This window comes from Chenopodium album, chromosome 11, assembly GCF_948465745.1.
Source record: "Chenopodium album chromosome 11, dcCheAlbu1.1, whole genome shotgun sequence".
Classification (NCBI taxonomy): domain Eukaryota; kingdom Viridiplantae; phylum Streptophyta; class Magnoliopsida; order Caryophyllales; family Amaranthaceae; genus Chenopodium; species Chenopodium album.
In genome coordinates, this window is record NC_137844.1 from 59,271,116 (window position 1) to 59,293,075 (window position 21,960).

Consider the following 21,960-nt stretch of genomic DNA (forward strand, 5'->3'; position numbering starts at 1 on the left):
CTGAAACTGGTTTGTTGGGAGCTAAGCCTGCAGATTTCCCGATGCAACAAAATCATAAATTAGCTCTTGCAGAAGGCGGGGTATTGGAGGATATGGAAAAATATAAACGGCTTGTTGGACGTCTAATTTACTTGTCGGTAACTAGACCGGATTTAGCATATCCCGTTCATATTTTATCTCAGTTTATGCAAAATCCGAAAGAAGAACATTGGGAGGCCGCGCTTCGAGTGGTGCGTTATTTAAAGAAGAATCCAGGACAAGGGATACTTCTTCGATCGGATAGTGAATTGCATCTTGAAGGGTGGTGCGACTCTGATTAGGCTAGTTGCCCTTTGTTTAGAAGATCTTTGACAGGTTGGTTTGTGTTTCTTGGTTTTTCACCGGTGTCTTGGAGGACCAATAAACAACCCACCGTAGCTACATCATCTGCAGAAGCGGAGTATAGGTCAATGGCGGCTGTGACATGTGAGTTAAAGTAGTTTAAACAACTACTACGAGCTTTGGGTGTACAACATCCGCAGGGTATGAATTTATTTTGTGATAGTCAGTCAGCTTTGTACATTGCTAAAAATCCGATATTCCATGAGAGGACGAAACACATTGAAATAGATTTGCATTTTGTAAGAGATGCAATTAAAGAGGGTTTGATTTCTCCTTCATATGTTCCTACTAAGGAGCAACTAGCGGACATTTTCACCAAAGCCTTGGGGAAGGCTCAGTTCGAGACACTACTTGCCAAGTTGGGCATTCGAGATCTTCATGCTCCAACTTGAGTGGGATGTTAAGATAAGATATATATTTAAGGAATATATCTTATAGTATCTTTGAGATTATATTGTATTATCATATGTCCTATCATATTTCCTAAAGCTAGAGATTAGATTCCTAATCCTACGTGAGTTAGGCTGTTAGGCTTCTAGGAGATTGTATAAATATTTGTTTGATGAATGAGAAACTCAACACTTGGTTATTATCTTGACATTATACACCTTTAATTGACTCAAGACCACCACGAGCCTCTATGTGACCGATCAATAATCACATATGATTTAAAACAATATTATATGACCCCGAATACAACTCCTATCATCTCAAAAGTTTTTGACTTCTGTTGTCAAAATCTTCGAAATTCATCTTAACACCAAGAATAATCAAAAGCGTGATTAGACATTAACCTAATTAACTAAAATTCTCCTCGGATCCTCTTAAAGGTCACAAATGTTGACCATTTCTCTCCACTTTCTCACTCAAAATCACAATACAATTATCATGAACAAAGTAGCCGTTGAGTTAACCACCTTTTCTCACTCCCACCACTTCCCACACCTCCCACATTTTACTCACACACAAGTTTTCTCTCCCTCTCTTACACATCTTTTTCTAGTTTTCTCTCTCTAAAAATGGCTGATTTTTCCTTCCTATCAGACACAGATGAATCATCGGCAGTTGAACAAATTTTAGCAGAAGCAATGGATCACTGTGTTCTTCAACAAGTTGCCGCCATTAATTGCTCTTCTTTCTGTCACTCTGTTCTTCCTTCTAACCTTGAATCTCGTTTCCAAAGGCTCAAAACCTTCCCTTCTTCCTCTGCTTCTTCTTCCAATCCCTCGAAATCTGTGCCGAAACCCCAATTCGGCCCTAACTCAGCCAGCGAATTGAAGAACTCAGTGACTGAATTGAAGGATGAAAAACCCATTTCTGATGATTCTGTAAAAACCCCAGAAAAAACACCAGAAAAGGAAAAGAAATCTCACAGAAAATCTGGTTCTGGGTATTTATCTTCTTCTGGGTCATCGAATTCTTCATCTGGGTGCTTGAATTCTCCCAATTACAGGGGAAAACAGGGTGTTAAAAAGGGAAGAGATGGAAACTTTTCATCCGGGTCATCGGATTCCGGGTCGAAAACTTCAACAAAATCTGTGAAAACGGGTTGTTTTTGGTGTTCTCCGAAACGGGTTTCTTCTCCGAAGAGGGTTTCGAGGAAGAAGAGTGATGGTAGTGGTAGTACTCAAAACGAAGCGTTTGAGTTGGGAGATGATTGGGGAAAACATGATGAAATATTGAGTGATTTGAGGTCATTTTCGGCAAAAAAGCAGAAGAATTTGATGAAGATTGCAAAGAAAGAAGAAGAGAAGATTAATAAAGAAGCAGAAAAGATAGTTAAATGGGCTAAACAAACTTCTGCAAGGTTGGATTTTTCCATCAGTGATGATCTTAGTGATGATGACAGTGACTATAGTTTTGGGCATCATTGATGTGAGCTTGTCAATTGTTTTTATATAGTCAAATACCTGGCAGGCGAATGCATTGAATCAAATCAAATCAAATTCCGCCAAAGTTAGTAGTAAAACATGGCACTATCATACAATAGACTAGTAGCAATACTTAGTAGTAGTAATACTATGTTTCTATATTTGTTAATTGTTGCACAAAACAAATAGTTCTATGAATGGTGTATAAATATTACCTTAATATGTGGAAATTGAGAAGCAATATGCTTAATTTTGTGTTTTTATATATGGTGTCATTGGTGTGGTGAAGGGATTGTGCAATGAATGTATATGTTGCTAATTGCTTTTAGCTTCTAAAATAAAATTTGACAAAATAAAATTTAACCAGATAATGAGATCATATAACGGGTGCTTGAAAAACTGTAATCCACAATAGTAGTAATTTAACCAGATTCTTGTCCATGCTTATCATGGTGATAATCTAATGCTGAGTGTTCCTTTTTCGTCACTCGATTACTTCTTGGAGCACTCTTCCCCGTTTCACTTCTCAATTTGCATAAACAAAATGAGTACTAGAAAGAAAAAATAATTTCCATTTGAAATGGGGGTAGAATAATTATTTTTGTACACATGATTTTATGAAATAGTGGCAGCTTCTAATTGAAGTGCAAGGAAACACTAACTCAGCCTTTTAAGTTTCAAACAATACAAAGCATGGAATAACATTATTTGATGATATGGGCATACTGTCATCAGTTCTTAAGCACCTTAGTGCGATATTCACCAAGTGCCCAAATCGGGAAGATATTTCTGTATGCAGCGTAAGTAATCATGCAATTCCTATTGAAAACACCCATAATCTCCTGTGTGATATGAAAAAAAATACAAAACTGTCAAAATTAGGAACAATAATAACCAAAATCATACAAAATAAGGAGGCTGATCCATTCTAGAAGGGGAGGTTCCATATATATGCAATCTTATCCTTAAATAGTCTAAAACTAATGGAGAGGTTGAGTCCAAAAGAAGAAAGACACATCCAAATGCTAAAGAAGATTCGGCTTGGATTCACCTTATGGTGATATATTGCCTACATGAATGACATGCAAAATATTACCTGCTGTGGAAAATCTCCATTTGGCATTTGAGAATTTATCAAAACTTTAGCTGCTCGATGCAACGGCACTGGATCTCTCTCAGCCTGCACCAAGTTGCAGCTTAAAGTGCTAAGGAACATCCAACTTTAAAGAATACAGCATATTTAAATGGTACATAAAAGTCCAGATGAAACAGCAGAGCAGCCTTGAATACTAAAAAAAATCTTTGCAGATCATTAATATGATCATTCTAGATCTCAATTTCATATATTCAAGTGAAATTAGTAGATTTAGTACCACTATGAGTCTTTGATGTATATTCTATCATGAATTGAGCTCAAAGAAGTTTACAAGTTTTAACTTATTTTTATATAAATTATAGGCAAAGGAAACATGAAAGCCTGAAAAACAAAACCAGCAACCTCATGCAAGTAAAATGAAGACGTTTCTATTGTAAAGGAAGACTTTTTTTCATGGGTCTTAGGTAGAACATGGGGGAGGCGGTGTACCTCCGTACCTGCTTTGTGAAAAAATAAAGTAATAAGAAGTAGGGGGAAGAAAAGTTCAAATAAGCAAATTTCAGGTGAAGGTGAAGGAAGCCTATAAATGCAGAAATATCGGCCAGCAAAATTCTTGGGGATGGAGTATTCATCTGTGAATATAAATGTTACTAAGGCAAAGTATACCTGCCCAGCAACAATTAGAGCCAGCATTGCCCATCCTGTATTCACTACATGAGCTTTGTCGCCCTCGATATTTGTGTATACCTGGAAAAAATGAAAACAGGGAATAGAAGTGAACACTGAGCATTGCTGCAATGTGAAGGAAATAGCAGGGAAAATGCTACAATTTGGATTAAGCAAAGACTATTTTTTCAACAGAAAATTTCAACATGCATCGTTCATCATCCATTTCAGATATTAGATTGAATCATAGACTTTCAACAACATTTATAGAGAAAGACTCCAAAGCACTTTCATGTAGTACCACAACATGTAGACATTATTTGTTATCTCCCTGAATTTAGCCAGATAAATGCAGAACAGCAAATTTTGATGAAACATTTGACTAGATATTACAGATATCCTGTGAGTTGAATTTCTGGAAGCCATTTGCCATTGAACTCATGTTCTCTACGCTATTTTGAACCTAACCTTGTTCTGACATGACAAATAGCTCTCTCCCCAGCCACCTGAAGAAAGCTGTTTAGACAACAAATAATCACAGGCTTTACGAATGCTGGGGCAATTGTCATAGTTCTTTCCAGCAGCGATCAATCCTAGGACCCCAAACCATGTTCCATATGTAAAGCAGACTGCCCAGGAGCCATACCTACAAAAACCTCTCAATGTAAATATTTTAGATTTATAGTGAAACAGCAGAAAGCATTTAGCAATGGGAGGTTCAAGGTTTGATCATCCAGTATGATCTCAGTTAACAGAGGTTAGAGAGGCTAGTTAGACAGCGCCAGTAAGTAGTGATAAATATGACTATATGAGATTAAAGGAACATGAAACAAACCATGAACCATCTGCTGCTTGTATCTTTTCGATAAACCTAACAGCCTGTTTGATGCAATTCTCTATCTCTTCTCTTCTATGACCAGGATACAATCTTTTGAATGAAACTAGGGCTTGAATAACAGCTGAAGTACACTCAACATAACTACAAATAAATCACAGTCAAACTCAAATCCTTATGATAGAAAATAAACTCACAAGCTCGAGTAAAAGAAAATCTCGTCACTTACGGATAATCAATGACGATGTCACCAAAGGTTTCAGCTGGATTTAGTAACTGAAACAGAGAACGTGCATAGCATATAAGATTATTGGACACGAATTCAATTTAGAACTTAAAAATATAGCAATGTTAGCATAAAGAAAACGACACCAACAAACCCACAGCAATTCAAATCCACATCAATTCAAACCACGAATTATAAGTGTTACAGGCAAGCTGGCCTGTGTTTTTTCAGGCATCATCCATCTATCAAATAACAGAAGCAAAATCATATCTGGGAATTAGTACGTTAACATCCCTGGAGGACTGCTTGGATCACAATAAAGAAGACAGAGTCCAGACAGCTGATGGTCACCTAATAAAAGTTGATGTGGACTTCTATAAGGGATGAAAGAATTGACAAAAATGGACTAGTACATGTCAACATATGGATATTTCCTCCGGATATGCTTGATAAATAACTGAATCCCAAATCAAAGTAAATCTTAATGTAGCAGATGGATTTCATTTCAGACACCTATCTTAGCAGACTCTATTCATGAGTAGTGTTTAGTGACAGTTCAAGGCTTGAGGTATGCAAGATACAGATATCAAGTCAACGAGATATCCTCCAGAAATGCATACAGAATGCTCGGTTTATCAAAAAGATAACTAGGATTCATCTGACCTTAATCAATCTAAGGGCTCTATCAAACCTCTTTCTGTTAGATCTTCTGGCTAGATTCAACCATATTATTGTTGCAGACATGGCTAACCAATTACATCTACTCTGTGGCTCTCTACATTTTAATAGACCTGGCTAATCTTACATTCCGGAACATTTGAAGATTTTAATTTATATCTATTATTGACTACGGTATCTACAATCTACAGAAAGCCACAAAGGAAGAGCAGAGAGCCAGTTACAGAACAGGAAAAGATGAAAAGAAGTGAAAGAAAGGGATACAGAAGAATAGAGAGCTTTGACAGAGGCTTGTATACGCTGTAGCAGAAAAAGACAGAGCTGAGACAAAGTTGGAGGTTGCACTAATCAGTACTATAAAAAAAAGAAAGCCATGATTACATTACTATAATTACATAAATGTCCAATGTTAAGGATTAAAAATGGAATCCAACATGGAGGTTGCACATATATTGAAGCCACAAATTAAAAACCAAACTGAAATACTAGATCACCAACTACTAGCTCTTTCAAAACTAAAGAAAAAGGCCTATTTCCTATCTAGATTCTAGATTCTATTAGTCCCACTGTGAATCAGCAAGAGTTAGAACACATGCCTTGCATTAAAAAGTTAATCATGAAAAACAAATCAACAGCACAAACAAAAAGGAGACAGTACCTCTAACCAAGGGTAGGATCGTGTAAGTTCATATGTTGCAAACCCTCCATCCTCATTCTGTTATCAAGAAAATAGAAATTTATCATCATGACCAAAACCTGATATCCATAGATGAAACTTAGTATTGAATTGAAAAAAGATCAAACAAAGAATTGACAATGATCACAACATTTCAGGATGAACTTTAAGACAACAAAAAGTATTCAGAAAAAGAAGTAAAATACTAAGCCTGCCCAAGGGGCCATCATTTCTTGAAAGGGAAGAGTGTTTGTTGGTTAAACAAGCTCCAAAAAATACATTTATACACACTACCAGCGTACCAGTCTTCATTTGTGCCTATCTCAAGAGCTCTTACCTATACTTAACAGCCAATGTTCATTCATTGTACATGTTGTAGATGGCCCACAATGTTATCAAAGGGGTAACAACATTTATTCTCACACCATCAAACTTAAATGCCAGTGATAAATTAGTTTCGGCGCTTCAAGAAAGTTAGTTTTTCAGAATGGATTCTTGGTTTCAGCTTACTGGCAAAGGATGTTAGCATGATGTTATAGACTGGAAGTTCAGAAAGGTAGAAATGAGGGAGAAGAGACCTTGGAGAAGATTGATATTTGGTTGTAATTCTACGCGATTAAATAGATATTGCAAACTAGCAGCTAAAGTTTGCATGGATCATATGCAGCAAATGCCCTCCCCCCCCCCCCCCCCCCTCCCAGCAGGGCTACCTCAATCTATACCTTTAATAAAAGCCGCTTGTGCTCATATACTGACCTAAACGGTATGTCAAAATCCAAGGACTATGAAGAAGATAGGAGCTCAAGGGAGTATCTTCAAGATATATTCTATAACCTAATATATTTTATTCAATATACTTTTCTGAAAAAGTGAACACAGTATAATATAATATAGGAAAAAAAATATACAATTAGTGCACATTTAATGGATAAGAAGATAGTCAAGTGATATAATTACAGTTTACTCTATCGAAATTCCACCAGTAGACCCAAGCACCATTCTCCAAGATGATTTTAAACAAAATTTTAAAGAGAAAGGTAAAGCAACGAGCCTTTGCATTCAAGACTTTTGGAGCAGCAGGAGATTAATTACCTGTAATGAAAGAATTACGTTTACAGCATCATAAAGACGCTTCACTTCTAATGGCTCACCAACTATATCTGAAGAATATTTTGATAATAAAAGAGCAGCCTGAAAGGTGGAAAAGGTTAGACTCTGAAATACACATTCAAAATAAAATTAATTCTGGCTCAGTCATTACTTTCAATCCTTCTGCTGTACAATCTGAAATGGGCCATCCGTGATCCGCAGTAGAGAAAGGCCAAGCCCCTTTAGAGATATGGCGATACCAATAACTAAGATCCCCAGGACAATCTTCCCTAACCTTTAATTAAGAAGAAAATATTGAATGAAGAGAAATACGAAAATTGATCAAGGTTCATAGGAAATTATAAGAAACAAAATAGCATACTGAAGGAGTACCTGTGAGTCTTTTATAAAATTATGTGCTTTTTTAAGAGTTACACCGTATTCTTCTCCAAGATTTGTTGCTAAAATTGCTTGAACAATAAAAGACGTATCCCATAATTGGCTACCATTGTAACCCTGCATTATACAAACAGGAAGTCCTGTGAAAAGGCAGATTATGCGATAACTAAGGTTGACCTGAAAGATAAGTGATACGAAAAAAAAATTATGGTGGCAAAAACAAATGAATGACCTGCATTTTCATGCCATCCTCTGCAACCCAAAGAAAATCAGGAATTCGGGGAAGATGTAGCTTGAAAGCCTCTGAATTTGGATCTTCTACCCAACAACAAAGCATATTTAACACCTGCAAGCCATTGTAAATTATTTAGAAGAAAGATGTATGGAAGGTGTGATTATTCAAATGTGCGTTCTAGTATCTTTTAACGACATATATTCAAAGGAAAATAACCAAAAATGTGATATTAATTGGATTAATTGCCTTAAGTGAGATAAATACTTACAAAAAGAACAGTACCAATCCTCCTCCACGAATATCAGTTAATAAGCATTTGAGAAAATGATAAAAAGGAGTATTTGATAGGTAAAACTGAGCTTGATCAATACAGCAAACAAGATACATAATATCACATAATCATATGACATCACCTATCTTTATATCCAAGTAACACAAGGAGCAAAAATCTTAAGGAAACTTCCTAAACCCTAGCATTGGGAAACTCGGTCATTGTTTTCTGAACATAAATGAATATAAAAGAAGCCAAGGGGATCCCATAAAATGCACATCCCACTCATCATAGTTGAAGAGCCTCTTTATGACTGGACCATGTGAAATGGTCTTTCCTCCAAAGGTAGATTAACGAGGTTACAACAACTAAGAATGGAGAAATTACAGCCACGACCAAAGCAAATCACAGGTGACAGCCTGGTCTTAAAAAATACGTCGGTTCTGCTCTAGCCATACAGTCAACAAAGTAGCTATTATTGCACTTCTTCAAAGCAACCTCTTTACCTTTTCCCCACCAAACCCCACAAAATGGAAATATAATTTTCTGGGATATATACAAGATCCTAACAGCGTTTACACTAGTAATGTACAGTAGTATTAGCACTTTTCCATTTGATTTGAAGATTATAAACAAGACTTTAGGAATCTTGACCTCCCTAGTCCTTGCCTAAGTGGGAATCCCTACAGCTATTTTAGTTTTGACATCTTTTTCTACAGATTTATGCTTGGCTCAAAAACATTGATCATACAGGCTGCTAACATACATAGATAACACTCCAGGTTTGATTTGTAGACAATCAACAACATGTATAACATAGATCTTACAGGATGTTATCTAGCCTATTTAGCTAAGCAACACAGGAAGAAAGGTATTTTCCGTAATTGTTGGTTCTGCTATTAAATGTTGCAGACAAGTAACTTTATGTCAGTTAAGTACTATCCTTCTAGGCTTCTAAATTAAACAGCTGAAAAGGATAGTGGAGTTCACATTCAAACCTTGTTTACAGGCCCAATGCATATATACCGAGTGTTCTCATCTTCATAGTGTATGTGCTCCATGACAGTGGAAAGTGCCTTTTCTCTCAACTTTTTTCCTGGCCATCGCATCAAAATAGGTTCTGCAACCTTGTGAAGGGATGCCCAAAGTATATCCTGTACTAAGGGGTGGGGATAGTATAGATCTTCCTGCAGATGAAATCAAAAGATTTTGAATTAGGATGCTAATATACAAATGCCGGAAGGAACAAAGTGCACATACAGTAGAGAGGTCAAACTTCTTAAGAGCCAATCCATGCATACAATTCCCCATTAGCTTTAGGGAAGGAAAAAAAAAAGCCTATTCATAAGCCTCAATGAATGCAATTAGACAATTATTAACTGTGCTATTTCATTTCTTTCCTTTTTCATTTCTTATATTGCTTTCACTTTTCTTAGGAGAAATTCAAATAAACCTTTCCAAGCTCCCCCCCCCCCCCCCCCCCCCCCCGCCCCCCAACTCCCCAAACACACAGGAAAGAAATACATAACACTTGTTACATTTTCTAAAGACAGAACATTTAAAAATTACATGATACAATCAACATTGTCTATGACATGCCACTCTAACTCCAATCATTCAATAGATTCTACCCTTCACTTAACATTTTATTTGGTTGCACTCGTACTTCAATATAAAATTGTTACAACAAATCTCCAGCACTTTTTTGAGGTATATAATTCCGGGTAGGCAATATTCCTCAGCTAGGTCCTTTTATTCTCTAGTCCTGTTGAATAATTTGCACTAGCAAACTGTTCACACTATACAAGGCTTTACGTCCCATATGTTGTGCTCTGATAGCACATAAAATTTATCAACAATCTTTACCTTAGCACATTCATTACGGGCTTGATCCCAATCTACTTCATGATATGGGATATTGAATAGCTCTCTTCGCAATGACAAAACTGTTGGTGTTATAGGACCCACAAATCTCTTTCCATATAAGTATGACATAGGCAAATAAACCATTCGACAGTGGCACCACATTCTTCCTGCATAATCAAGAGAAAATACCAAAAATCAACATCTCAATGACTCAAAAAAATGGTACCATATATTGTTAATTCCATGTAAATGTGCATGCTAATTGCTAAAACAAATTGATCCTAGAAGTATGCAAACGATCACCGGGAACTAAAAAGGCCTACTTACAAAAAAGAAATCCAAAAACTTTAAATAAAAATACAGAAGTTTCGCTCATCCAGAATTTATGAGAAAATGATGGAAGATTCACTCATTTCTTAAGAGATAGTAAGGACCTGGATGAATAGGAAGAATATACGGTAGAAGCCATAACTCTGGAGGCATTGGGTTATTCCCGGCCCAATCAAAGACCCCGAGTACCTGTTATTTGTCAAGATAAATTAATTTATAAAAAATGTTAAGAAATGAAATTACAATTCAAAAAAGGAGAAGATTTAAAAACTGAACTGAAAGCCACATTTTCCCCCATGATGTGATTGCAGTAGCACTTCCATGTTCCAAAATCCATTTGCGTCCCCTCTCCATTGCACCATCACCATCATCAGCTCCTTCACCAAGCAACCTTAAGGTAACATACGTTAAAACAGTACCAAACATGGTACTGTGACCTTCAATGTGCAAACCCCACCCACCATCTCGGTTCTGCAGCCAATTTACCAACAAAATAGGCATTAGACTACAAAAATTATTTACACTCTACACATAACAGACTAAGGCTCTGTTTTGTCTGAACTTAAATCACATGAACTAAACTTACATCTGGATCAATTTCTCAATGCATTAAAACTTATATGTGAGTATTTTCACTATAGGATAACTTAATGAGTTTGAGCTTACCATAATTTATCTCAGCCTATCTTTTCTGAGATAAGACAAAATAAGTTGAAATAAACGAAAGACTCTAATACCAACATTTGTTCTGCCTAACCCTCCCCCACCCCCCCCCCCCCCCCCCCACCCCTCCCTCCCTGTTTTTGAAATAAAATGGAAAAGGTAAATTTGGCCATATTCATATTGATACCCATATCAAAATAGACAAGAAAAAACATATAGCCACCCCTAGGCCCAGACTATGATTTTTATTATTCTTTTTTTTTCTTTTCCAAATTGACACCCAAGTTTTTTTTTTTCAGCTAAGCTTACCATTCAATTGAAAAACAACTCAAAGTCCCACAAAGCAATAATTCCAGTAGTTTCCTCACCTGATGGTTGTAGAGGTAACGGCGCATTTCCTTTTGGTGCTCTTCTGATAAGACTGCATTTAGAGCTCCGGTAATTGACAAAGTAATTACCTGATGCATTAAATCAAATTGAGCATTCAATTTAAGTCAGATTGCAGGAGTTCTGCACTATGTTAATTAGCAACCATCAAACCATACCACATGATACCACTAGCTCTAATAGCCGTCACACTAATTCATTCTCGATAAACAAAAAAGGAAAAACAGCGTTCTTACCAAACCAGGCATCAGGAACATAGGACCACCATAATCACCAGGCCAGTGCCCATCATGCACCTGAAGAGTGGAATAAGAGTTGAGGGCCCTTCTCAGAGTGGTGGCAACAACTTCCTCTGTAATTTCATCTTCATCTTTGACTTTGACTTGAGGTAAGACAGCATTACTCGTATTTTCCTGGGTCAACTACAAATCATAACAGAAACAGAAAGAGATACAAAATAAGACACAAAGACCATCGGGCTATAATATATGGTTAAAGGAGGAAAAGGAACGTCATTCTCACTATTTCTTAGCACATCCCAAAGTTGAATTGTTACTATTCACAACAAGGCTTGATGAAGCAAGTCACAACAAAATTGCACATAATAGTTAATTACAATTGAATTCGTTTACTACTTACAAAAAGAAGGAAAAGAGATAACAATTGGTTTTGAATGTTTAAAGAAGCTCAAACTCAATCCCAGAATTTCTAACAAGGTTACATTACATCTAGAGCTTTGAATAAGGCATTGAACAACGGAGTCACTGACCATAAAGGAAGCAAATGTATAAGATTTAAAATCTTGGTCTATGTGAAGGAACTTATGTTGGAATTGACAAGTGGTCCAACTAAGGCTCATTCTACTAGCACTGAACGCAAAAGACTTACACTCAAAGAATTAATAAAATAATAGATTATAGAAATAAAAAAAAATAAAAAATAAAAAAATAAGAAGAAGCCACAAATTGTATAAAACTACGTCCACCTGGTTCAAAATTACATCCAAGTGAAAATTTGCACTTTCAGTTGCCAGGCAGGTGTATCAATATGTATATACAAACACATAACAAGATTATTCACTGCTTAGGATGGTTCGGTTCATCTATTGTTTGACTTCAAGCAAGAAAGAAAACAGCACCATACGAGCAAAAGGAAAAGAAAGGGAGGGGGGAGGGGGGAGGGTTGTAATTAGCTCCTGAACTTGTACAAGTACCTGCATTCGCATAAGTAAATCTGAACTGTGCTTTTGTTCAAAACGGTTCTTCCAGTAGTTTTCACGAGCATCCTCGACCTCTTTAATTTGTTCAGGAGTTCCAAGATTTGGGTCGAACTCCCAGACTTGCCTACCAACATGATTGTTTGTAGTCCTTAGCCAAGGGCTACCCCCTTCTGCTATCTTCAACTTCCACATTTCTACTACAAAAGTAAAGTCAATCAGCACATAAGACATGAATCAAAGGCATTTTTCACAATTATAAAAATTCTTATACTTTATCAAATGTTTCAATTGTATGAGCTAAACTAATGCAGCCACATTTCAGATAGAAATCCAACAGTTAGTTACAAATGCAAACACATCATACACCCAAATCTCACATTACTCCCTACTCCCTAGCATTTTTAAACATTAGGTCAATTATCGAAGATGCGAAACCATCAAGTTGAACACTATTCACCTCATTTCCCCTAAAAGAAAATGCCTAGTTCAAATTTCCCCAGACCAAGAAATCACTTTTATCAACAAGTTCCAAATTTTTTCAGGTTCTTACAATGTAAATAAAACAAACATAGAACTATAGAAAAACACCACAATAAATTTACAAATTTACAATTTCAGATGCAATTTGAGATCATAATCACTCCGAATTTTCGAGATTCTCAGGTGAAAATCGAAACGATGTAATGTAGAAATTCATACCCAAAATTAAATTTTGTGCAAACTTGAGTCAAGCTTAAAATTTGCTCTTACTTGATTTTAGCTTAATAATATGAGGGGCAACGAGTAAGACAGAGAGATAACAATGTAACACTATGACCTGTGTATAAGCTGTTAATGCCTGGAAATGGGTCAATGTTTGCAAAATTTGACCATCAATTTCTCAAAAAAATATTGATTTTAAAATGCAGGCAAATTAAGCAAGACGCTTTCTGCAAATACAATCATAGCTAATTAATTCATATAAAAAATGATTGATACAAAGTTTCTAGTTGGATTATCAAATTACCCGTAAAAATTATAGCTTTAAACACAAGGAAATTACTGCAAACAACATTGATAAAATTAAATAAAAACCCAGAAATATTAGATCAAAATAGTCTTAAATACTTATCATTTCAGTATTTCACATTGAAATTAATGTGTATAATATGAACATACCTCGGTGAAAACGTCAGGATCTCAAGAGGGGTGTGTGCAGTCAATGACTCGTGAAGTGATGAAGTATCTGCGATTCTGAAATCAAGGTAACGTCAGTTAATATATGAATAATATGATGATGATGATTCAACAGAGTTTTCTGAGAATTTAAAATAAAAATTAGGATTAATTTTGAATTCTTTCAAAATGGGTCTAACTAAGTAATTAGGCAGAAGATTGTACTGGTTATTTTTGTGGTCCAAACTCTAAATGGAGTCACTTTAACTCAGGGCTATTTCATTGATACCCCGATAGTGAGAGTGAGGGATACTTAGGTGGTTAGAGCTTCCGTTCCGATTTCAATAGATTTTGAGATCGATTTTCATCGCTCACCCTTATAATTCTCTAAACACTAGAAAAAAAATTGATACCCCTAATTGTTATTAAGATTAAGATATAAGTAACGAGATTTTCGTGGGTTTTAAATGGGGGTGTTTAGCACGGAAACGAAAATGAAAACGAGGAATTGGAGAAACGAAAAATAGCAAATTATGTGATACGGGGATACGAAGAATAATTCTATGAAAAACACTTTAACCATCACCATCCACCCTATAGCACCAATGTGCTGGATTACGAGTGGTTTTCGATGGGTGTGGTTTGGCGCTAGGACGTTAGTGATGGTGGTGGGTTTGACCCTACAGCTGTGGTGGTCAATGTTGAGGCCAAGGATAATTAAATGGCCCTAGCAAATAATACGCAAGGGAAAGAGCTGTAATGATTCCTTTATCCTTTTCTATAGATCCCAACCAAACGCCTCTCGTAGAATCCTCTTTTTTTTAATGATAATTTTGTCATTTTAGTACTATGTACTCCATATTATGCTATGAAATATGAATATTTCCAATTCGTGTAATAAAAGTTGATATTGTGAATGTACTTCAAAATAAGAAATACATATGAATATTTCCAATTCTTCTATGGTATTTTTTTCATTAAATATAAGGATTCTAAATAGCATACCAATTAAATAACAAAAAGCATAATAAAGATTATAGAGTATTTATATTTGAAATGAGTTAATTTACCTTATCTCCAAATCTTATAACTAATTGGATCAGAACAAATTATGTTAGGACTAAAAAAATGCCAACATGCTGAAAAAAAATTAGCTCAAAATAGATAGGATCATAGGATTGGACAAAGTCTATATGTTGTAAACTCATTATTTGTAGCTGCATATAAATTCAACAATTCACATTAATATCAAGCTTAGAAAAGGATAATAAGTACAAATAAAGGAAACATAGAAAAATAAGTTCACATAGAACGCTATTCAAAAAAAGAAAAAAAAAATTAAATATCGCGTATAATTTTACCTTAGTGAAAATTATATGATAGAATATGTTGTCAATTGATCATTGCTCATTCCCTTGACTATTATAAGGATACTAATCAGAAAATTGAGAATACATATTGATGAATAAATGTGTCAATTCGGATGTTCGGATCGAGTTCGGTGAGTTCAGGTTGAGTTTGGTCTATTTTAAAACTCAAGTCATGCTAATAATTGTGTCCACACGAGTTAAAATGTGAATCGAATATTTTTCGGGTCGATTTCTGATCCGAATTAGGTGTGGTTTTGATTAGGATTGAGCAAAACTACCCGAAAACCCGTTCCGTTACCGTTCCGAAAATTAGGGTACACTATCCGATAACCATAACGGTTCGAATACCTATTTCGATAATTTGTTATCGAGTATGGTTTTTGGGTATCATTTCAAAATTAACAGTTACTCGTTCTGATCCGATAAACAGTTTTTTGTTTTTTTTTTCCTACTTAAATCTATTTTTTCAATATTTAAACTCTTACTTTATTTCCTAATCACTATATAATATCAATGATTAGTAATATTATTAATTATTTGGTCAAGATCATATGATATTGTTGTTAATTAGTGTTAAAAAATATCAAAATAATTTATTAAGTTTAATTATCACTATTGGATACCTTATCGAGTACCCGATAAACGATTCGAAAATCCAAGTACCTGAACTTATTGGTTCGATTTATGAATATCACTTTTAGTAATATTGGTTATCGGATACCCAAACCGTTAGTATTAACGATACGGGTACCCGTCCCATGCTCACCCCTAGTTTTGACATCTCCAAGAATCATCCGTTATTATCCAACAAAATTTCTATCTTATTGAAGTTTCATATTCAAAACAAGCTCTTGTTAGCTGGTAGGTCAATGTGTCATTTTCTCTAATTCAATTCTTCCTTGTAATTTATAAATTCACGGTCTAAATTTGATACTCCTGACTGTTATCTAATTTGTACGTGAAACTCAACTAATTCTGAGAACTTTTGTCATTTTTACCCCAATAAATGCTGTTTCATGAAACATTTGACAAATGGAAGGTGCCACTTTACAACAACGTGCCGCCACACTAGCAATATTAATGACTTCCTTAGTACCTTGAGTAGTTGAGTCTTTACTTCATCTACCACAACTCCACAATGGCACAAATGAACAATATAGAGGTGATCCTGGGCCTCCTGGCCCGGAACGAGCTGAGTTCGGGTTGATCTAGAGTTTTTATTTTTAAAAAAACAGCCCACTTAAGTTGGACCGGGCTAAGATTTGTGCTGAATTGTCCAAAAGCGGAATTTTGGATTGGGTTTAGTGGGCCTTTTCGGGCTGCGCATAAAATGTAACTAAAATTTAAAAAATTGTTTGTCCAAGGCCCATGAGACATTTAAAAAATTGGGTTGAGCCAAGTCGGGCCTAATTTTTCACAAAAAATGGTCAGACCCATCATGATCGCCTCTTCTACATTCAGGAATTATTTATTTATTTATATCCTTTGTTGATTTTAGATCATGCTAGTTAAGACCTTAAGGGTATTATAAAGAGAGAAATAAAAGTCAAACAAAGAAAAAGTTAAATACTACGTATTTAGAGTTGAGTAGACGAGACAAAATTACTTATACGCCTATATGTCACTCACCGCAATAACATGATAATATATATATATATTGAAATTAAACGACTATATATATATATATATATATATATATATATATATATATATATATATATAGTCGTTTAATTTCAATGTAAAACAAATACAACTAGCTTTAGTCACAAAATATATAATGTAGTTAGTGTATGTTTTTAAGGCACTACCGAAATCCTGGAATAAATTTCCATGTAAACGATTTACCTTTTACGGCTCTCTTAACCTCCAATTCTCCAAAATATATAAAGGGCCATATCAAGTAGTCCACAACATTTAAAATTTACTTCTAACAAAGTTGAGAATCGTGAGACCTAAAAAGCCACCAACCAAGGTTGACGCTTAAGAAGTTATGGGTGCTTAATCAAGAATAAGTAGTGGAGTAGGAACCACGATTTTATACACTCCTCAAGCGTCACTAATGAATAATGATATTATCCTCTAAAAAATATCCTAACAAAACTGACGCAAATTGTTGTCTCTTTCCTTTTTTTTTTATTCCTTTATTCTTCTTTGGATGACGACTAACCTTGTAACAAAAAGCGTGTGACTATGAAGGTGAAGGTCTATGTTATTGCTTGATGTAACAGTAGAGCGTGATAATTTCATGTATGGGGGTATCTAATTGGTCAAATTTAAAGCATATTGGCGTAAATAACTGTCAAATTTCAGCTCATATTTTTGGTTGTGTATCGACATACAAAGTTATGTGTTAACTTAATCGATTGAGTTTCGTGTTTCAAATTGTGATATTGTGGTAAACTGATCAAGGTTTATGTGATGTTTAGAATCAACATTGGTCTTGCTGACATGAAACGTCATTTTACATATTATGGGCTCTATTAAAATTGATAGATAAACGTACATACTAACTCAAGTTAAGTATGAACATAAAACTAGCTATTCATCAATCTCCTAACAATGCTAACATTATCAAACATGCAAGTGATATTATGTGTTCATCTTTCTATAATAAAAAATCTATATCATTATTGCATTTGTGTTCCCTATAAACCTTTCCTCAGCTCTATCTTTGTCAAGCTAAGCTAGGCATTGATCTTTGATATAATATCCAATTATTGACCTTTGATTAATATATACGGACAAGTACAAAACCCTAGTCATCAAGGTTTGAAAAACATGACAATTAACTTCAATATTCAAGTATTATAATAAATTGACCTAAATTTACACATCATGATATCATTCATAATATAAATTAGTCTTCATTAATAAGTTATTATAAGCCATTATTATCACTATATTACAATGTTTATACCATAGAAGCAATTCAAGAATATATAGATAACCACACACTAATATCTTTTTTTTGGTGTTTAGAGAGCCACAAGGGCGATGGTGAGAATCGATCCCAAAATCTCTTGGAACCGAGAGGAAAGCTCTAACCACTTGAGCTACCCCTCACTCTCACCGCACACTAATATCTAAGCTAATACATAATTATCCATAATAATATATACAAATTTACATCATAAAATTAAAAAGATAATCTTATTCAACTCTTTCATTGGTGGTTGATCAAAACCACTCTAGTAGAGTAGGTAACTTTACTTTGGACCTTACCTTATAAAAAAACCATAATCCCTACAAAAACAACTTTTGGCATCATTTAATTTGCATGAAGATAAAGTATCATATCAAATATATCTTGACATTATATAATATATATTGCTTACAACATAAAAATAAAAACTTAGCAAAATTAGTAGAGTTGTTGGAGTAGTTGTAGAAAGTATATCAAATCATCTTTCATTTTTTAATAAAATCATTCAAATAATTATAACATAAAGTTCATATATATATATGCTCCATTTAACCTAACCAAATTACACTCCCTTGTTCATTAAATTCTCCCATATAATTTTTTTTTTGTTCATTTATTAAAAAAAATTTCCTAATGACAAAGGAAGTAAAAAGTGTAACAAAGGCAGAAAAACAATGGAGACCTATAACAACAAAATGTTGTTCAGTAGAGGACTCAGTGATCCTAGGGATAAATTTCGGTAGGAAGACCGGAACATCAGAGCTTATGTCAAAGAACATTGCACCGTTGCCTTCGTTTCGAAGGCTGGCGTATTCAGGCCACCTGAGCAACCTGAGCAGCTGCTCGTCACAGCGGATAAACGAGGACTTGGCTCAGTCGTTTGGGCCGGACTTGATAGATTTTCAGTTGAGTGAGTTGAAGGCTATAACTCAGAATTTTTGTAGGAGTTATTTGCTTGGGGCAGGTGGGTTTGGAAAGGTGCATAAAGGGTATGTTGATGAGAATTTTAAGAGTGGGTTGAAAGCTCAAGCTGTTGCTGTTAAACATTTGGATATTGAAGGGTTACAAGGTCATAGAGAATGGCTTGTAAGTTTTTATTTTATTTGTTTATCATATATGTATTGTTTGACTTTAATGTTCAGTTGGTCAATTTTGTTGACTTTTTTTTAAAATCACGGGTTCATTTTAAAATTTTAACAAGATTATCCTATCGAAAAACGTCATGTCATATTGCATGTAGTTAAGTAAAACGTACAAATGACATATCAGTGATATCAGTAATATTGCTTTATTGCTATGTACAGTGATGTAAGATTTCCAAATGCGTAGTAAAGTGGGTAATACGGCAAATACTGATTTATCTATTGATAATTGCAATTAATCTACTATCATATATGAGGTACATATATATTGTCATCACTTCACATGTATGTAGGAGCTAATGATGATTGTTTAACAAAACACTTTAATTATGAATTTTGACTCTTTTGATTAAGCTAGGTTTCTTTGAAATGAAATGAACAATGATACTATATCAATTCATTTGGTACGTTGTGTATTTTAAAACAATTTAAGGCGACACTCCATTATGCATGAATTGTGGCTAGTTACCTAATAATCATTATTCATTAGTGGTTGAGTTTGTTTAATAATCAAAGAATAATTATATTGATTGACTAAATTATTTTGTGGGACAGTCTGAGGTGATATTCTTGGGGCAGCTAAGGCACAAAAATCTGGTAAAGTTGATTGGATATTGTTGTGAAGATGAAGAACGTCTGCTTGTCTATGAATTCATGCCAAGAGGCAGCCTAGAAAATCATCTCTTCAAGAGTAAGCCTCTAAATTAATATTGTTACGCGATTTTTCTACAAGAAAGTCGTACACAAATGTATCTGATGAGTATACTAGCACGTACTTTATAAAGTCATCCCGGCCTTACAATAGACTTTTATGCAAGTTTCACTTAGAGTTGCGGTTGTTGTACATTGGCAGGGCTTTCCTTATCAATGCCATGGGGTACAAGGCTAAAGATAGCAATTGGAGCAGCCAAAGGCCTTGCTTTCTTGCATGGAGCAGAGACACCAGTCATATACCGTGATTTTAAGACCTCCAATATTTTGCTTGATTCTGTACATCTCTTCTCATCCTTTAAACCCTTTTTTTTGTTACAATATCTAATTTTTTTATATTTTTTATAGGCTAGTTTTTTAAAAATAATGATTAACTTGAGGAAAAAAAAGTATAAAAACTCATTATTTGTTCTGTTTTTGGGTTTAGGATTTCACTGCTAAATTGTCTGATTTTGGGCTGGCTAAGATGGGCCCTGAAGGATCCGATACCCATGTTACTACTCGGGTTATGGGCACCTATGGTTACGCTGCTCCAGAATATGTTTCAACAGGTAATGTTTCACTTTTCATATACTAACTTTTTTTATTTTTTACTTTAAAAATCTAAAATTTTACAATAACGAATATTATGATTTTTTTTATATGCTCTTGACTTTCTATATGTGTTATATATATATAGGACACTTAACAACCAAGAGCGACGTCTATAGTTTTGGGGTGGTCTTACTCGAACTACTTACAGGAAGGCGATCAATGGAAAAATTGAGGCCAAAAGGAGAACAACACCTAGTTGATTGGACGATGCCATATTTATCTAGCAGCAGGAAGCTAAGGTACATAATAGACCCAAGGCTAGGAGGGCAATACTCGGTGAAAGGAGCAAAGGACATGGCTCGATTGGCTCTACAATGTGTGAGTCTAAACCCGAAGGACAGGCCGAAGATGCCCATGGTTGTACAAACACTTGAAGTGTTGCAAAACCACAAGGATATGGCAATTGCTTGTGGATTATGGCCACCACCAAATACAAAAACAAGTCGAGTTAATGGAAATTCTGCCAAAGGCAGGGGTTATTGTAAACCCTCACCTGTTGCACCAATTAGGAAAACATGATTTGCTAGTTGGTAAAATAAAATTATAAGAAGTACAAGTATATTATTATTAGTGAAAAGGGGGTGTACCCAAGTTATGATATCTTATGATGCATCATATATAGATAATTAGGTGTGATAATAATATGTTAGATTATGCTTAAATAGTTGTTAGTATAAGTTGTATAGGATATATATGGTCCTACTTAGCAAAGTAAGCAAAACAACTTTTAATATATAAACTTTTTTTAATGTGAGCAAGATTCAATTAGAGCACTTTTTTATTTATTTATTATTTTATTTTATTTTATGGATGAACAAATAAAATACCGACTGCTTTCACTAATTAGAGCGTGTTCGGCAAAATATAGCTGTGAAGGTAACTGTCAGCTGTGAAGGTAGTTGTCAGCTGTGTAGGTAGCTTTTAGCAGTCAACAAGCTATTAGCTGTGAAGATAGATAATTTAGGTATGAGTGTTCGATAAAGTAGCGGTTGACTAGCTGTTATATTTAAAAATCAATATTTTATATTTAATACTATAGATTAAATTTTCAACAGCTACCTTAAAAAGCTACCTCTAATTTCAAAAGCTAATATTTCTAACTTTTCATAAAAGCTACCTTCACCATTAAAAGCTACCCTAACCACTACTTTGCCAAACACTTACATTTTTTGTTAAG

General features: G+C 34.8%; 3 protein-coding genes across 6 annotated transcripts; 2 read left to right on the forward strand and 1 right to left on the reverse strand.

Annotated features, from left to right (window-relative positions):
- The first annotated feature begins 1,168 nt into the window (after window positions 1-1,168).
- On the forward strand, window positions 1,169-2,446 carry LOC145567983 (uncharacterized). Its single transcript, XM_081627423.1, has one exon. The coding sequence runs from the start codon at window positions 1,401-1,403 to the stop codon at window positions 2,253-2,255; it is 855 nt and encodes a 284-aa protein (XP_081483549.1). The 5' UTR covers window positions 1,169-1,400; the 3' UTR covers window positions 2,256-2,446.
- A 358-nt stretch (window positions 2,447-2,804) lies between these two features.
- Window positions 2,805-14,555, reverse strand: LOC145567982 (cycloartenol synthase 2-like). Of its 4 annotated transcripts, none has more exons than XM_081627422.1 (20): window positions 14,269-14,555; window positions 14,047-14,121; window positions 12,883-13,082; window positions 11,906-12,091; window positions 11,651-11,740; window positions 10,896-11,090; window positions 10,724-10,808; window positions 10,290-10,456; window positions 9,422-9,610; window positions 8,150-8,263; window positions 7,912-8,034; window positions 7,691-7,813; window positions 7,522-7,620; window positions 6,412-6,468; window positions 5,079-5,125; window positions 4,850-4,993; window positions 4,483-4,660; window positions 4,015-4,095; window positions 3,349-3,432; window positions 2,805-3,094 (listed from the first exon to the last, which is right to left on the reverse strand). In XM_081627422.1, the coding sequence occupies exons 3-20, from the start codon at window positions 13,078-13,080 to the stop codon at window positions 2,984-2,986; spliced, it is 2,271 nt and encodes a 756-aa protein (XP_081483548.1). In that variant the 5' UTR covers window positions 13,081-13,082; window positions 14,047-14,121; window positions 14,269-14,555; the 3' UTR covers window positions 2,805-2,983. The 4 variants fall into 4 exon arrangements, with proteins under 4 accessions (XP_081483548.1, XP_081483546.1, XP_081483547.1 ...); XM_081627420.1 differs by having other exon boundaries at window positions 12,883-13,085; XM_081627421.1 differs by lacking the exon at window positions 14,269-14,555 and having other exon boundaries at window positions 14,047-14,249.
- A 4,371-nt stretch (window positions 14,556-18,926) lies between these two features.
- LOC145569470 (putative serine/threonine-protein kinase PBL15) lies at window positions 18,927-21,329 on the forward strand. The gene is made up of 5 exons (XM_081628813.1): window positions 18,927-19,422; window positions 20,034-20,169; window positions 20,332-20,468; window positions 20,617-20,740; window positions 20,869-21,329. The coding sequence occupies exons 1-5, from the start codon at window positions 18,970-18,972 to the stop codon at window positions 21,300-21,302; spliced, it is 1,284 nt and encodes a 427-aa protein (XP_081484939.1). The 5' UTR covers window positions 18,927-18,969; the 3' UTR covers window positions 21,303-21,329.
- The last annotated feature ends 631 nt before the right edge of the window (window positions 21,330-21,960 follow it).

Bases quoted from the DNA above. Each gene is read 5' to 3' on its own strand.
- LOC145567983 (XM_081627423.1), top strand. From the start codon at position 1,401: ATGGCTGATTTTTCCTTCCTATCAGACACAGATGAATCATCGGCAGTT.
- LOC145569470 (XM_081628813.1), top strand. From the start codon at position 18,970: ATGACAAAGGAAGTAAAAAGTGTAACAAAGGCAGAAAAACAATGGAGA. The intron at 20,469-20,616 runs GTACATCTCTTC...TTTTGGGTTTAG, and splicing joins CCAATATTTTGCTTGATTCT to GATTTCACTGCTAAATTGTC. The intron at 20,741-20,868 runs GTAATGTTTCAC...ATATATATATAG, and splicing joins TCCAGAATATGTTTCAACAG to GACACTTAACAACCAAGAGC.
- LOC145567982 (XM_081627422.1), bottom strand. From the start codon at position 13,080: ATGTGGAAGTTGAAGATAGCAGAAGGGGGTAGCCCTTGGCTAAGGACT. The intron at 12,092-12,882 runs GTACTTGTACAA...TATGATTTGTAG, and splicing joins ATTTACTTATGCGAATGCAG to TTGACCCAGGAAAATACGAG. The intron at 10,457-10,723 runs GTCCTTACTATC...TTGATTATGCAG, and splicing joins TATTCTTCCTATTCATCCAG to GAAGAATGTGGTGCCACTGT.